Source organism: Vipera berus (genome assembly GCF_964194415.1).
Source record: "Vipera berus genome assembly, chromosome: 7".
Classification (NCBI taxonomy): Eukaryota; Metazoa; Chordata; class Lepidosauria; order Squamata; family Viperidae; genus Vipera; species Vipera berus.
Window position 1 is genome coordinate 27,523,577 of NC_138209.1, and position 18,206 is coordinate 27,541,782.

General features: G+C 35.8%; 1 protein-coding gene across 4 annotated transcripts in view; it reads left to right on the forward strand.

Annotated features, from left to right (window-relative positions):
* The window catches only part of LRBA (LPS responsive beige-like anchor protein), a 370,944-nt gene that overhangs the window by 13,456 nt on the left and 339,282 nt on the right, over positions 1-18,206 (forward strand). For all 4 annotated transcript variants that reach the window (XM_081332066.1, XM_081332069.1, XM_081332068.1 and 1 more), the window contains 2 exons: positions 16,099-16,330; positions 16,459-16,559. In XM_081332066.1, the coding sequence (XP_081188192.1) occupies positions 16,099-16,330; positions 16,459-16,559 (333 nt within the window). The remainder of the gene's footprint in view (positions 1-16,098; positions 16,331-16,458; positions 16,560-18,206) is intronic.

The following is an 18,206-nucleotide window of genomic DNA, read 5'->3' on the forward strand; positions in this document are numbered from 1 at the left end:
TCATAACTAAATCAATAACTCTTTTGACTAAGCCAATCAGGGCTTAATGAAAAGCCCAAATCCTGGACAAATGAGTAGCTTATGATTGTATCTATACTGAGAACTCCTGCATGGCAGCAGACAAGTATTTTTACTACAACTAAACCCATCAGAGAACATAAATGCAGGGAATCTTTGAAATGTCTACTGTTGCCTATATTGCATTTCAGATCACAGATCCTTAAATTAATAGAAGAAAAATTTGTAATACAGGCCTCTTTTCTTTGACAACTAGGTGCCTGGCTAGGTAGCATTATTTGGAATTAATGGTTAACTTTGATGTCAGCTGATTAATATTTCCTTCTGGTTCACATATGAATAAAAATGGGCGGTGGGGAAGAAACCACTGGGGGGAAAGCACAATTTACTACTAAGCAAAATATATTTGCTTAATAATAAAAGCAAAAGAAATATTATGGATAGCAGAATTTGATATATATGTATGTATAATTCAATTCTATACATGTTCAAACAAAAGTGCTGCTGTTTTTAATAAAGCTTAACAAAAATATTTAAAGTATATTTTGCTGTATAAAGTTAATAGTGCTTTTTGAAAAAGCATGTGTAGGATTGCTGCCTAGAAGCATAAACACTATGAAACATATAGGTTTGAATTATTATATTTTAAGAGAGATATATGTTTTTCCCCCCTAAGGAAAGAACATTTTGCATGCATATGTTCTAAAACCATGAAATTGTGATTAATATTTTATGCAACAGTAATACTGATTTTTGTTAATTTTTAAGAATTTGAACTATTTTCCTTATCTGAATATTAGAATCTTGCCTATTTTCTTTGTAGTACATTATTTCTAGTGTCCATTAGATGGCACTCATGCCTTTATTTTTAATGATGCAGACAAAAGTTCTGTGCATTTTAATATAAGATTTGACCAAAATAGCATTAAGCAGCATATACAGTATAAATAAGATAAGATAAGATAACATAAGATAACCTTTATTGTCATTTTTTTACTGTGGGTACAACGGCACACATCAAAAATGAAATTTAGTTGCCCACTTTCAAAGTGGAACACATACATGACACACACCTAACCATACTATATACCCATATGTTTAGACCCACACCCCTACATATACATAACAAATAAATAATAAATACTGTCCATCTTGAATATATAACGGAAGGAGGAAGCTTGAGAGTTCACAAGGTTAATGCTGTATGGAATGAAACTATGGCTGAATCTGGATGTTCTGCTATGGATACCACGAAGCCTCCTCCCAGAAGGTAACAAGGAAAACAGGTCGTGAAGAGGATGTGTAGTGTCCCAGATAATCTTACGGACCCTACTCAAGCAATGCCAATGGTCTTTTTGGCCATCCTTACCACTCTTTGCACCACCTTCCTGTCTGAAGCAGTGATGCTTCCAAACCAGACTATGATGCTGTATGACAGGATGCTCTTGATTGTTTCTTGTAGAAAGTGGTCAGGACAGGGGAAGGAAGATGTGCTTTTCTCATGCGACGCAGAAAATGCAGGCACTGCTGTGCCCGCTTCACCAGTTTCTCACTGTTGAGCGACCAAGCCAGCCTACTCGTTAGCTGCACACCCAGGAATTTGATGCTGGTAACCATCTCCACAGGTGAATCATTAATGTACAGAGAGGTGTGGCTGTGCCTGCCTTTTCTGAAATCGACAATGATTTCTTTGGTTTTTCTGGTATTTAAAACTAGGCTGTTTTCTTTACACCAGTTCACCAACCCCTCAACCTCCTTGCGGTAAGCTTCCACCTTGTCATCATGAACAAGGCCCACTACTATTGTATCAGCTGCGAATTTCACAATATGGTTGGTGGCAAACCTAGCACAACAGTCATGTGTCAACAGGGTGAACAGAAGCGCACTTAGGACACAGCCCTGAGGAGAACCTGTGCTCAAGAAAATGGTATTAGAGGCATTTGTTCCAACTCGCACATATTGGGGCATGTTGCGAGCAAATAGGTACAACTTTAATCAATCAGCTTGATTCTGTTATTGTATTTCATTAGTGGTAAAAGATTCTCAAAGTGGGAATACAGAGAATGTAAACATGCAATTGTCATTAATGATTAAGTGTGAAAAATGTTTCATGGGAGAGATACTGGAAAAGAGGACTCAGTGACTGTTACACTGCAGGTTCTTCAAAGCAGATACAGAGTTGGCTGAAGCTGCTATTTTGGAACCTCTTATCTATTGTCACTCAGGAATGGTAGTCATTACAAATAATTGATAGTCACAGAATGGTCTAAAGGTGATTCAGAATTTTCATTTTTTCTTAGTAAAACCCAGTACCTTCTTTTCTGGATGCAGTGCCATAATGGCCACTGATACATTCCCAGTTCCTTCAGGATCTTGAAACACTGTCTTGACGGCTTGCTGGATGGACATTTTTGGTATTTAATGCCACTAACTTTGTAATTGTGCCTTGTATCAAAACAGATGTCAACAATTTTGTACTTGTTTTCCCACTTCTGTTATTTTTCCTAGTCTTAGTCATGCAAGACAATTGATTGAATGCAGCTATTTACCGCCTGCTAAAGATCTTGGTTCGCGGTTCCTCTAGATCCTAACACAGACTTACTTTTTGCAGGGGGGTATGTTCTGTTTTGAGGAGTATTGAGCTTTTTTCTAAGATAGCCCACTTCAAACCCTGTCATAATCTCCCATTTGCATGATAAATGGGTCATCTTTACATTCAACAGGTGTTCAGGCTCTAAAGTTAGGGTATGCTTCTGGCACATCCAACTTCAGCTGTATTTGTATTATGCTGTTTAAGTGTAATGAGCATAACTGTACGTTAGGTCTGTATCTTCAGCCCATCATGCATAGTCACATTGGAAGGGGTTAGTGGGATTTGGAGGTGTTCCTAGGCATGTTGAAGGGGAGTGCTATCAGGCTTTTACAAGTGGCAAGGTATTCTAAGAGCAGGAAATATGGAGAATATAAACATAGTTTTATTAATATTTCAGACAGTCCTTGTTTAACAACTATTCATTCAGGGACTGTTCAAAGTTGTGGGGGTGGTGAATGAATGATTATTACAACTGGTCCTTGAAATCACAGCTATTGTAGCACTCCTGCTGTCACATGATCAAAATTCAGACATTTCACCCTACATTTATACTCCACAGTTTGCTCTTCAACTACCTCTGCCCACCTATTTTTCCTCCCCTCCCCACCCTTTTGGCCACCCTGCATTCTGGCACCCACACAACTCCCTATCAACCGTTGTTGTCTTCCTCCTGCTGTTGATGAAGCACAGAGAGCCAAAGCAGCTGTTAGCTTTTGCAAGGCTACATGAGTCCTCTCTACAATTTTGTGAGGCCTGGTGCAGTGTCATGAAGGCCTTGTGGAGGAGGGGAGAACTTGCTTGGCCAGGTGTGCCTCATCAGCAACAAGAGGAAGAAAACAACGGTGGTCAGAGGGGAGCAGCAGAAGTAGGCAGGGGCGGTGGTGAAGTGAAGCCAAAAGGATAGATAATGCTTGACCATTATAATCTGATGCTTTTGGAATGATCTGACAGTGATTCTGTAAGCAAGTGGGTTTAATACAGTATGTTATAAAAACAAATTAATGAATAGGAATATTAATTCTATAATGTAGGCATTTAATTTTCTGTTTAAAAAGAAGGAACAGTTCCCAAACCTTACTTGTTTCTAATGCAATGTGCATCTAAAATTTATTTGCCAGTTTCACCAATATCCAGCTTTGTCCAGATTTATTTCGATAATTTCAGCCAGCTTGGTTGTTGATTAAATATAATGTAAGTTGTAAGTAAATTATTTCTGGAAAGAATCACCATATAAGCAGTAGTATTTGTGCTGTGCAGGGAGCATATGTAAGAAAGAGAGAAGGAAGCACATCATTTGTCCACATAATAAATACAACAGATGAACTGGCTGTCTCATTTATTCCTGCCTAAGCAGTATCTTCTCATGTTGTGTAACGTTGTGACCATAATTTTACATTTAATTTCCTTCAACATTTAAACAGTGTCACCTTTTATTTTCTACTTGGTGCAGTGTTTGCCATTGAATGCTTCACTGTAATTTCTTATTCTTGTAACTATATCCTCAGCCTTTTACTTCAATTAGAACAAATAACTGCCTAGAGATTTTATAATTGGATAGTTTATATGTATATTTCACCACAAAATGAGGGATGACTTGCTGTGCAATTTCATGTAGATGTTAAATAATGGAAAAACAGCTGATTTCCATGACACTCCATAGTAGACTAATCATAGGCTTGACTAGTTCTTCCCCATAAGAATGGCAACACTCTAAAACTGATTCCTAACCCACATGGGAGTCCAGAAAAGTCAAGAAGTCCAGTTGAACAAAGAAGCCTGCATGCCAGCCATGTCTCAATTTTGAAAATTTCCTACATAGTGACCACTACAATCTTGGCCTCATTTAAAGTTTGAATCCTGACTATAAGAGGTACAGGTAGTCTATTTCCTCTAGAATTCTTTATGTCTAAAGTCTTACCAGTAAGCTTCTTCTCTGAAATGAGAAGTGTGGGGACTGATGAAAGTTGGCCAATATATTCAGTGGGGATACATCACTACTTTTTCAAGACAGTTGATATCACTTGCTCAACCAAACAGATATCAACTCCTAAATCCAGTTTCAAGCATCCCAATCAGCTCCCTAAAGGAGCTAGGTTTGGCATGGATCCAATGCAGAAATGGCAGAATTCATGCCATCAAGAATTCAAGCTATATCCTCAGATGCCATAAGCAGACAAGAATCGCAGATGACATTGTAAGATGTCACCCCAGTAATTTTTTTCAATTTTGCCCAAGTAAGCATTTGCAGTGAATATGAATAATTTTAACCACAATGAATTTTGAAAAAATGTTGCAGTGGTCTGCATTGAAATCTTCTGATTGATTACTTCCCAATGTGACATAAGCAACTGAATAACACTATTGTTAAACAAAATCTAAAAATGCAGTAAGGGTGGACAAGTACCCATGTGTTGCACTCTTAACATTGTAGTATACCTTTGAACATGCTTTAATAGTTATTTAATTGCATGTACTCTTTTCTGTCAGTGTTGTACCAAGCATCTGTTCATCTGCTTCATCTTCCTGAGATGTTTGCTATAAAGGATCTTATGGTATCATGTCGGTTGCTTATGACCAGTCTTGCTCTTGCCCTTGTCTTCAGATTGCAGAGTTTAAAGAACAGGATGGTGTAATATATTGCCTGGTTATTGGATAATCCTTGAAATCTCTCAATAATACCTTTAGATCAAGTAGTTAGTTGCCTGTGCAGACCATCATAATAATATATCTGCATGTTTGCCAAATGTTTATCCAACAACAGCAAAAGACTTAGATTGATAGCTCCTGTATCCCATATTCCAGACTTCAATATTGATGTCCACTATGGCTAGGAATATCAGTTTGGCTATGGGATTCAGAAGCTCAGACATGTCTATTGGCAAATAGCAGCAAGGTTGATTTATCAGCAATAACCCAATCTTGTTTGTGGTCAAAATTTTAATATAGGAACTAGGAATCATGAAAAATAATCAACATCCTCTCTCCCCCTTGATCTGGGCATTGATGCTCTCTAAAACACAAAGGCAAAACTCAGATAAGATACTCTTCCTGTTCTTTCCCAACCAGTCTTCAGTAATACAAATAAAGTTTATCCTTGAATCTATCAAGGTCTTATTCTTCATGATCTTAGCATTCAGCCCTAGCATCCACAAAGTCCCACAAAAAATACTGAAGGCCAAAAGCAGGGATCAAAAACAGATTGATTTCCCGTTTATAACTAGAACTTTCATTGTAACTCTTTCAGCCAAACCACAATGGAAATACTTTGTTCAACATCCATATCACCTCAGTTTAATAATCTGAGAAGCTGAGTTAGGAAAAACTTGCAGTCAAAATGTGGATTACTTTAAAAAGCCATTTTTTTAAAAAAATATTTCTCTTACTAATTCCATTAGACAATGGCTGAACACTTGATTTTCTATCTTGTATTTTCTGATTGTTGATTGAAAAAATTAATGGTATCTGATTTATTTACCACAGCCACTTATTTCAGACAAGTATTTAACAAATTAGCTGAGCTTGTCGATCAGAAGGTCGGCAGTTTGGTGGGTCGAATTCCAAGTGCCACGTAACAGAGTGAGCGCCTGTTACTCGTCGCAGATTCCGCCAACCTAGCAGTTCTAAAGCACGTAAAAATGCAAGTAGAAACATAGGGACCACTACGGTGGGAAGGTTCCGTGAAGGCGTTCCGTGCGCCTTTGGCGTCTATTCATGCTGGCCACGTGACCACGGAGATGTCCTCGGACAAGCACTGGCTCTTCGGCTTTGAAACAGAGATGAGCACTGGCCCCTAGAGTTGGAAACGACTAGCACGCATGTGTGGGGGAACCTTTACCTTTACCTTTTAAAATTAGCATTAGTTGCATTAGTCTTAAAGTATAGACTTTAATACAAGACTTTTTGTATACATTTGAGAAAATGCACTTGATAAAGTTTAGTAATATTTTGAAGATAAATTTAGGTAATGGTATAATTTAATGGCAGAAAGTGAAGAAGAACTAAAGAGCCTCTTGTTGCGGGTGAAGAAGGAGAGTGCAAAACTTGGGTTGAAACTTAACATTAAGAAAACCAAGATCATGGCATCTGGCCCTCTCAATTCCTGGCAAATAGATGGGGAAGAAATGGAGGTAGTGACAGATTTTATTTTCCTGGGCTCCAAGATCACTGCAGATGGGGACTGTAGCCAAGAAATTAAAAGACGCTTGCTCCTGGGGAGGAAAGCCATGGCAAATCTAGACAGCACACTAAAAAGCAGAGACATCACCCTGTCAACAAAAGTGCGTATAGTCAAGGCTATGGTCTTCCCAGTTGCAATGTATGGCAGTGAAAGTTGGACCATAAGAAAGGCTGAGCGCCAAAGAATTGAGGCCTTTGAACTATGGTGCTGGAGAAGACTCCTGCGAGTCCCTTGGACTGCAAGGCGATCAAACCGGTCAGTCCTAGAGGAGATCAATCCTGACTGCTCTTTAGAAGGCCAGATCCTGAAGCTAAAACTCAAATACTTTGGCCACCTAATGAGAAGGAAGGACTCACTGGAGAAGAGCCTCATGCTGGGAAAGATCGAGGGCAATAGAAGAAGGGGACGACAGAGAATGAGATGACTGGATGGAGTAACTGAAGCAGTAGGCGTGAGCTTAAATGGACTCCAGAAGATGGTAGAGGACAGGAAGGCCTGGAGGAATGTTGTCCATAGGGTCGCGATGGGTCGGACACGACTTCACAGCTAACAACAACAACAACATAATTTAGGTAAACATTATGCCAATTATTTAGTTTTCATGTTTTTAAAAAATAGAGTATCTTTAGGCTTGAAAATTTGCACAAATGTTCTTTTTTGTGCATGATTATGCTTAAATGTTCAAAACATTTTCTGAATAACCTTCTAAAATGACACATGTTTTAAGAAATAATTATTGTATATCCTTGTACTTGGATAGTAAAGAAAATAGCCTGAGCAATGTGGTATATTTTGCTGTGACTTTCGTATTACATAGGATTTAAATTCTGAGTAATGTAAGTTGAACTGATTTTTAAGTAGATGGCATACAGTGATGGATTTCTGATTTTGAAAATCTGTCACAACCATAAATCAGCAGCTTGCTAAAATTGCAGTAGCAAGCTATTAAAGAACATGGTAGTATTTACTATAGGTAGATGCAAATTTTAAAAGGGTTTCTTTATCATAGTTTAAGTGATTTATTGGATTTCAATGCTCATGTATGAATCTATGATGTAATGGATTTTGAAAATCTATTTTCTGTAAGAAGATGCCTGCTTTCCATATGACACTAGGTTAAATGTTTTACCTTTATATTCTAATGTCTGCATTACTATAAAGGTACATTTTGATTATTTGTATGATTAGGTTTTACTTATAGGGAGGTTCAAGGTGACAATTTGATTGTAAAGATCACGTTTTAAAAACATGAACTTGTTATAATAAAAATAAGAATAATATAAGAATAAAGTATCAGCAATTTCAGTTGAATGCTTCCATGTAAATTGAGCATTGTAACAACCTTTGTTATTCTACAGGAAAATTAGAAACAATTATTCTTAAATCTGTAAACTCTGAATATTATATTGCTTAATAAGTGTACAACTATGAATTAAATATAGTTATTTTTATCACTGTGGAAATTCCTTGAAAAATTGAGACTAATTTGATCTAGTGGTTAAGGCACCAGGCTAGAAACTAGGAGAAAAAAAGTTCTAGTCCCTCCATAGGCATGAGAGCCTGCTGGGTGAGTTTGGGCCAGTCACTTTCTTTCAGCCCCTGCTGACCTCATAGGATTGTGGTTGTGGGGAAATAGGAGGAGGAAGGAGGATTATGTATGTTTGGTGCCTTGAGTTATTTATAAAATCAGTTAAAGTGTGATATAAATCAATCAGAATCTTCTCTACTCTCTCAAAGTACAAGTTTTTCAGTACACATCCACTGATAAATAAAATGCTTACAATACAATTTTGTTGATACCCGCATTATATAAATTTAAAATAAACATAAGTTCATAATTTTTCTTTACTTTTCCTATTTTCTCTGTACTATTCTACTCTGAATGGAATCTGTCAAGTTCTTGTATCTCTTATTGGGCAGTCAAAAGTAGGCTAGAGTTATGTATGTGACTAGAATGGTGGGTTGTTATACTGTTAGTCTGAATTGTTTCATCATCTGTATTTCACTTTAGATTTGGACAACAGTATTTTTAGAAATTTATTTCTGGAAACAATCTTGTCTTGAAAAATACTGTCAAACTTGAATATTTTCTGTTTTTATGTTTTGAATTATGTAACAGTAGTTCAGTTATTGATAAACTTAATGAAATAAAGTTTGCGATGGCAATTTCCTAGTTTTGCTTCCAGATTTGAACAAAACTCTGGTGATGCAACAGAGCTTTTCTGGCAGCTTTCCCAGAAATGACCAAATGAGCTAATTAATTTATTTTATTGTAAGGCTACATTAATATACTCTTGCAGGTCTGCAGATATAAATCTCCTGCCTCCGCATTTAGCCACCTGATCAATTAGGATGGGTCCTTCCTAAGTTTCTTCTTTTGAAATTAAGGTCCCCTTCTCTTGTCTGATCATTTCCTAGGCAATATCTCTTCTCCTCATCCCTCAAAATCAGTCTCGTATACCATTACATTTCTCTTCTACTATTGGAATAGATGGTGGAAAATACATGTTAACTTGTTACAATGAGATGGACTTATAGATTGAAGATTATATTTATTTTAGAAAAAAATATTTTGTGGACTAAAGTCCATTTCGGCACAATATTGTTTTGATATTAAAACTCATGTCAATAAGTTCAGTTATAACATCAAAACATGATTTGGCATTGCCTGAATGAATCGTGTCAGTCATACTAGCTATGTGGCCTTTATGTTTTATGATTCCCCTTCTCCATTCTCCTTTAAGCCAAATAGAAATTTTTCCTTTTTTTCCAAATGGTCAGTTTCAGTGAATGGAAAACTCTGTATTTTACTAAAATGAAGATGTGACAAGAAAGTACCGGCAGCAAAAGGAGAAGGAAGAAATTAAAACAAAAACTCTTGTGATATAATGCGCCATTTGGGCTAACTTGTAGTACTAACAGATAAACACAATGAGAGTTTTAGTAATAAATAGATTAAGGGAGTAATTGTTTTTCCTAAATGTATTTTGCCTATACTTGCCTTGTCAATGAGATGAGCAGCATATAAATTTAATAAATAAATTTTGTAGGTAGTTTTTTAAAGAATTGGCAAATTGTAATTTGTATTGTTAATAGAGATTTATATGCACCTGATTTTGGAATAATTGCTGCAGAAATTTAAAATTTGGGTTTGAAGGATGCTGTCATTCTTTTTTGGTGAAGAAGTTGAGGAAAGAGAGTTTATTTTATTTTTCAATCTCTTTGGTTAAACTTAATCCCTGGGAATGTGAAATTATGATTGAGAGGAATGATCTATAGATACCAACAACAAAAGTTGCCGGTGCTTTTAAAATTCATCCAGATATTGATATATTTATGACATATTTAAATTTACAAATATCCAGGGAAATATTAAAATGAAATGTAAAAGTCAGGAAGATGTATTTGAATGCTTCAAATATGTTGCTTGAAAATCATTGCTGTATGCTTACATATCATTCCACAGTCTAGAAAGAGAAAATATTATGTCAGCCCGTTGGTTGTTATAAAGATTGTTTATGAAGTTGAATCTAAGACTCATACATTGAATTGGGGAATTCTGAAAAATGAACTGTATGGCACAAGAGACCAAATCATGTTAAGGTGCAGAAAAAGACTATACATCAGTTCAAAGACTATATTATTAAAAAAAATACAACCATAAAAAAGGTAATAAGATTACATTCTCACACTTCATGGCTAGTAAGGTGCATTAGGCTGCTCAGATATTCATAACTTACTGTGACATTTCATGAGATTACATTTTGCTGTTTACAGCCATTACTGCTGCTCAGATAATAACTAGCTGGTGTACATACCTGGATTATGTGATCCCTGTCTTTGGCAGCAAATTTGTGTCTTGAAGGTTGATCAGCTTCAAATTACTATTAGAATAGGTTAATATGATATACTGTTAAGGTGTGCGCTTATATGTATGTATACTGTGTTGCCATATTAATACTATATCAGATTTTCCAAAAATTACATGTAACATTCCCATTTGTAAAAATACTTTCATAAAACATTTAAATGAAAATTACTTAAGTCTGATTTCCTGAATGTACTATTTTGAATTGCTGGTGAATTATTTGTGTTTTGCAGATTAGATAGGAAAACTAATATGTCAACTTCTTGGATGGGTGGTTACTGCCTATGTAGGTGTAGCTAAAAGTGAAAGATGACTTGTAGAGAATTGAGGTGAAGGTGAGGTCACTTTACTTAAGAGCAAAATGTATGGCCTATAAGGTGCTGGTATGACAGTTGATGGTTCTTTAGAATCAAATATACTAACTCAAGCAATTCTAAGAAGATAATGGGCCAGATTTTTTTTGGGGGGGGGCAATGCTTAGCAGTAAGCTTAGCATTGGCTAAAAGTTGTATTGCTAAGCATAAATTCAAATGTTTCCTTTAATAAAATTGCTTTGAAGTTTATTATAACTGCATTTTTCTGGTCTTTCTATTGAACCAAGTTCATAATTGCTATTATTGCTAATATCCAGTTGTGAAGAGAAATTTTCAAGCCATAAATTCTGTATTATTTGATTGTCATTTCTGGTGAAGTTTTTTTATGATGATGTTGCTATGGGACCATCGGAGTAGAAATTGTGGCCTGTTTAGATATAATGAAAGCGGTCTAGATTTTATAATTAAAATAACCTGAAATAATGATAGTTATACCATATCTATAGGTATAAACGTCTCTGCTAAGGAATTTGCACTTTCACAGGCCATAAAACACACATCTTGCCATTAGACTTAAGAAGTTTGCATATATTTCTTGGATTTGCATATAGCTTGTCATTGCACAAACACATATTTGAGATATGCTGTTTGTTACTCCTTCATTAAGAAAGAAATTTTTAAAAGAAAATATTAAAATATTCATTTCTGTTGTCTGTCTATTCTGTTTTAAAATGTCACATATATTTATTATATATTTCCAATCTTGAAATGTTCGACCGTTGATTTATTTTGAGAATGCTGAAAAATGTGTTTTCCACGTTACATATTTCCCCAACACTTCTGACCTTGTGTAACGAATGGAAGCTGCTTGAATTCATGGAAAAGCATGGAAACAGACTCGTTTAGCAAATCTTACTGCAGAATTGCTATATATTAAATGAAAACCATCTATGATTAGTTTCTGTTTAGTAATAGATCTCTGCCACTAACTCATATACCCACTACGTGACATTCACAGAAATAAATATAGGCCCAATAAGAAAACCTGTCATCCATACTAGCTGGCAGGTGGCAGTATACACTGTGTGCTGTAATATGAAATCCATGCTCATCAGCTTGAGGAGGCTGTATTCAGTAACATTGACCAGGATATGAATAACAATATTAACAATTTCTTGTAGAAAAACATGGGGATTTAAGTGAAAATTCTGCCATTTCCACATCCATGGTCTGTTCAAATCATGAAATAGGTAATAGAACATTCATGTATGAAGGTACAAAGGAGGGCAAGTAGGGTTAATTCAGTGCTTTTCCCTTCAAAAGTGCAGGTATCATGCCACTTAAATTCACTCTCTTTTCAAGAGTTGCAGAATATGTAGCCTTATTTTAACAGCAGCTACAGTCACTGTCATTGATCACAGACAGCTGTATATTCAGGTTAGGACTAACATTTCTTTTTGGAGGACCAAATAGGTTTTTGTTTTCTTAGTACTTTGCCCTACAAGCTATACCTAGTTTGTTTAGAGATCACGAAGAAGAAATTGTAAAGGAATGTTTAAGATAATTGGTTCAGTCACACAAATCTCTCTTATACCATGCTGTAGCTGCTCTTATTATTGTGTTTTAATTTCACCTCCATTTTTATCAAAAGTTTAATTTGTGGAATAAGATAGAAGGGATATTTTTTAGCATGTAAATGAAGGGAGAGAGACTGGTATGATTTCTAATGTGGGTTGCAAAATTTTGAATGACAACTGTATGGCAGTTACCCAGAACATTGTTTTTATTTGTCAGCTGGGAAGACAGATCTAGTAGTTTTGGACATTTTTTTTACCATTGTACTGGCTGATTATATACTCTTTTTATAAAATGCAAATCCCATAAGCGACAGCTTGATGCTTTTCAGAGTACTCTCACAGGTGAACAATTTGCCTTTCTCATTTGAGAACACTTTATATCAGGAGTGTCAAACTGCCGGCCTGCGGGCCGGACACGTCATGCAGAAGCCGCACCCACCCCATTGCCGGCAATGGCAAAACCGTCCCGATATGTTGCGCGACCTCACATGATGTCGTGAGTTTGACATGTCTGCTTTATATGCTTGGGAACAGAGCTACATATTCAATGGAATTTACACTTAAACATCAGCTGGAAATAGTTGGAAAAGTTAACCTGGAGACCTTTATACAGAGTTTGCCTAATTCATTCAATAGACCCATGGGCCAGATGCGTCACACCAAAACTGCATGGGTTTCGGCGTGGGGAAAGAGTCCCAATATGTTGCGCAACATCATGTGACATCATGAGTTTGACATTCCTGCAATAGATCTTTGATAGATTTAACTTGGTATATAAGTGTATCTGTACCTGGTGCTACTCAATTATAAATAAATCTTATTGAACTCAGTGTTCCTTACAACTGAATAAACATAGACGTGTTTTGTTACAGCTTATTTTATTTTATTAATCTTTGGTAATTGATTTAAAGAACACATAGTATAGAAATAACTATACTAATAATAGAATGATTAGAAACAACCTGCACACTTCTGGTTTGCCATTGTGGCCACTGCAGATGCTGGAAGGCGAGCTCTGTCTTCCGCATTCGGTTTTGTTCCCCTGAGGGACCCTGGAAAGGGTTGAAAGTTGCCTTGTAGGGGTGACGAGCAAGGAGGGGACTCCTGCTTGATTGCGGGAGGGTGGCAGCACTTCCGCTTGATCTGGAGCAGTTCTCCAAACTGGTGGAGGAAAGACTGGCCATAGCAATATGGCTCGTCACTAGGCTGCAGACAGCCAAAGTCAAACTTACCACCAGGCACTTCTAAAGCAACGCGGGTGAAACTGGGTGAGATCCAATCTTCTCTCTAAGATCCTAAGTATTTTTCTTTCTGTAAAAGCTGCCCAAAGTATCTTTCCCCCTGTGAGGAGAGAGGAAAGAGAATTTTTATCCCACTCTCTAAGAATAGCAGTGACTGACTACCCAGGGGAGTTAAAGCACTAAAAGAATAACTTTATGTTTCTGAAACTTGGAGACCAAATGTTTTCTTATTTTCACCAAAGACTTTTGTTTTTATCTATAAAAAAGAAATAAAATTGGAAAAAGGACTAATAAAATTTTGAACTTAAGAAAACCCTGGGTGGCAAAGCTTGGTATTGCAACTTGTTATTGCCTAAAGGAGACTTGGCTTGAAGCCCAGACTACAGATAAGACTCTTTTAACTTTGATAAACACCACCTGTGAGAAGTTCAGCTGTAAAAAGAACTTCTGGGTGGCGTGGCTGGCCTCCTTGAACTATGAATGTAAACCTTTCTTGATTTTTAAGGAATTGCCTTCCTACTTTTTTATCTGAGGAATATCGGTCATTATTTGAAATGATGGAATACCTTGGATTATAAAATCTTACTTGACAAACGACTTTTACTATAAATACTACCTACAAACATGTGAAATAAGAGTCCCATATTCAGCTATAAAATTATTTTCATCATCTAACACACCATTAAGAGAAGATGGATGAAGACCAGGAAAAGATTCTTTCCATGTTGAAAGCAATACATGAAACCATCCTTTCAGCTTGTGATGAAATAAGATGTTACAGAAAAGAACAAGATGTCAGTTTAGATATACAAACCCAAATTCTGACTACAACTAAAGAACTAACAACACAGAAGGTAACAGAAGAAGTGGAACAATCAAATACTAAGACAGAGGACTCAATTGACCAACAAATACAGTAAATGGAATATCCAGAAAAGGGACTGACAACACTGAAAATGGAAAAGACTTCCTATATAAATCAGAAGAAATTTGAGTAGCAAGAAGAACAGACTGAATGGAAGATAAACATACCAGGACAATTATGGGGATTTGAAATAATAGGGAGATGATTTGGAATACAAATGGACTAGCCCATCCAAAAAAATGGCAACTTAAATGGTCTCTCTTATTCCAAACAATATATATAATAATAGAGGAAGATCTATTTGATGATTTAAAATTGTTGACATGGAAGGCAAGTTGGCAAAGAAAGAAAGCCAGAATAAGGCTGAAGAAAATTGGAGTTTTGATTTATCAGAGGGAATTTCATATTACTAATTAGAGGGTCAAAGGGAGAAGTTGAGATAGGGGAAATTTTGGTCATTAAATTTAAAACATTTGGAAATTAGTTGAAAATAAGCATGCTATTTGTTTAATACTTAAAAATTAGACCCAAAAGAAAAAAATATTATGAATATGTTTGATTTATTGATTAACTCAGACAACCTATATAATGGGCTTTGATTTATTAAAGGGGATACTGTATTACTAATTAGATGATGTAAGATGGGGGGATATAAATAACTTTTAGGAAATAGAAGAAGATTATACCCAAATAGATAAGATGTGTATTTTGAATATTAGATTCTGTTATGAATTAAGATAAAGGAAACATTGGTTACCTAAAACCTGAAAATTATAAATATCAAATGTTAAGTTTGAATATTGATGGGAAACTAAAAATTGGGAAAAACCAATAACAGGATATTGATTGAATGTAAAGATTGAATGTAAAAATCATTAAGATATGTATAAGCTAAAAAATTATTGATAAATGTAATAATGATGTTTTTATTTAGTTGATATAATAAGAACTGTATTAACGTAAATATAAGATAGTAGATATTAAGGGAAAAAAGAGGAAATATTTGAGGTTGTAGTTTGAGATTTGTACTAAAGATTTTTGTATGTTACTGAACTATTGATTAATCCAGCCACTACATTGCTTTTTAAATACCTAAATGTAAAATTAGAAAATTAATAAAAATATTATTTAAAAAAGAAACATAACCTGCACATATTTATATGCTTTGATTATGTATGTTGATACTAGTTCATATATTGCTAATATAAAATAGGAATTCAATCAATAGTTTTATGCAAATTTTGTTAGGAACTTTACTCAACTTTATAGGATTTGTACCCTGGTAAATATGTATAAGATTGTATTATCAACCTCTTTGTTAATTGCACAGCTTATTAATGTCTATTAATATCTGTTGCAAGGAAAAATGCTAACCCTGAAAATTATACATTTTAAAGACATAATTCTGAAAATAAGTACTAATGTTCCTTTTTTATAAATTTCAGCTTGTAGGTGGTCATTTCGATCTGGAAATGAATTTTATTATACAAGAAGGAGAAAGTATTACATGCATGTTGGACTTGCTGGATAAATGTGATGTCACTTGCCAGGCAGAGATATGGAGCATGTTTACAGCCGTCCTGAAAAAAAGTATACGGAATCTGCAGATTTGCACAGAAGTAGGTCTTATTGAGCATGTGCTTCAGAGGATTGATAAAGCTGACAACATGATTGCAGGTATGACTTCTTAAATGGTCCTAGAATTGGAAGAAACTTCCAATGAACTAGTATGGAACCCTTTTTCACACGTCTGAAAAAAATAAATATTAACCTATATCTAATAACCTTTGTTTAATTTTCCACAGATCTTTTAGTTGATATGCTTGGCGTATTAGCAAGCTACAGTGTGACAGTTCGGGAATTAAAGCTATACTTTAGCAAACTTCAAGGAGACAAAGGGAATTGGGTATGTAAAAATCTGCATTAGTAAAAAGTAGTTTTTATTTTAAATTGATATCCTTAACTTTTCATATGGTAAAATAACTTTATGAGTAGTAATACTGAATAGATTTTTATGGTTAATAGGTGAAAACTGGGAGTCAGGTAGTGATTTTCATTTTTGTTTATATGTCATTGTGTTCAACAAGATCCAAAGCAGAATCCACCATTCAAATAAAAATAATTGAAACTAAAACAAAATCAAAGTAACTGCCCTGAGAAAAAGCATTGCAAATACCCAGGAGGAAGGTACCCTTTGTCCCTGCTTTATTCCAAGGCTCATCAGAAGAATCAGGTTTTAATGGTTTCCTCATGGGAACCACCCCAATTTTGGGAAACATGCTGTTCAGAAGAACAGCAGCACACACTGTGAAGCTTGTCCCTGCAGATGGCCTGTCTTAAGTGGGAGCTGGAAAGAGCATATCCCGTAGATAATGAGGTTTTAAACCATGCAGGGCTTTAAAGGTGATAAACTACACCTTGAATTCCATTTGGAAGTAAATAGAAGTATTACATAGTGAAACATAGAAATTCCCATCTCCATATAAGATACGGTACTATATTCTAGCCCAATTGAAGTTGTGGATGCTCTTCAAGGGTAATCCCATGTATAGCACATTATATTAATCCAAACAAATGTGACAGAAGCTTGAGTAATTATGAGCAGGAGCCTCTGTCCAAGAAAGGTCAAAACTAGGGTGTGAAGATGTGCAAAAAGCTTTCTTGCCCCAGATGTCTTGTTCTTTAAGCAATAATTGCAATTGCAGGGGGACATCTCAGTTACAAACCCATTCTACATGGAACAGCACAGCCCCATCCAGAGCCACAAATGTTCCTGCTATCAGAACCCATAACTTTTTCACCTTGTTCCTGCTATCAAAACCCATAACTTTTTCACCTTGTTGGGATTAACAGGTTCCAGATACTAGTATAAGACTTCCATCCTGTTTCTATTTTGGCACAGGGTAGGTACAGGGTAGGTACGTGATACAGCTGGGTATCACGTAAGGACAAATTGATGATACCTGAATCTGTGCTGGCAGATAATCCCATTCAGTGGCTTTATATAGCTATTAAATAGAGGAGAATGTATAGTGTACAATTCTGTTAACACCCCATAACGGAGAATCCTAGAATATGACTTCTTCTCCTTCTTAGTATTATTTATTTAAAAATAACTTTAAGGAAGGAGGAAAACAACTACAAAACAGTGCTTCCCTCTCCCAATCCTCAAAGGCAGGTCAGTAAAATACCATGATCAGTGTACTCAAAGGCCACCGAAAGGTCCAGCAAGATCAGAGCAATTGCATTCCATTTTGCTAGTCTCATCACAGGTTATCCACAAGAGTGATAATTGTGCTTTCAGTACCACACCCAGGACTGAAATAATTTCCTCCAGGGTCCTTCCACGGTCCCTCCAGACTAACATCATTCTTTAGAAGGGTAAATTGGAGACTGGGTTAATAGCTGTTTAGTATTGCAAAGTCAAACAATGGCCTTAAGACAAATCTATTTTAGATAAATCTTTGTCCTCTTTCAAGGAAGCATTATTATTTTCCTGACCAACCTCATATTTCCTTCCTGGAGGTTTTCACCAACCAGGAAAGGGAGAGTT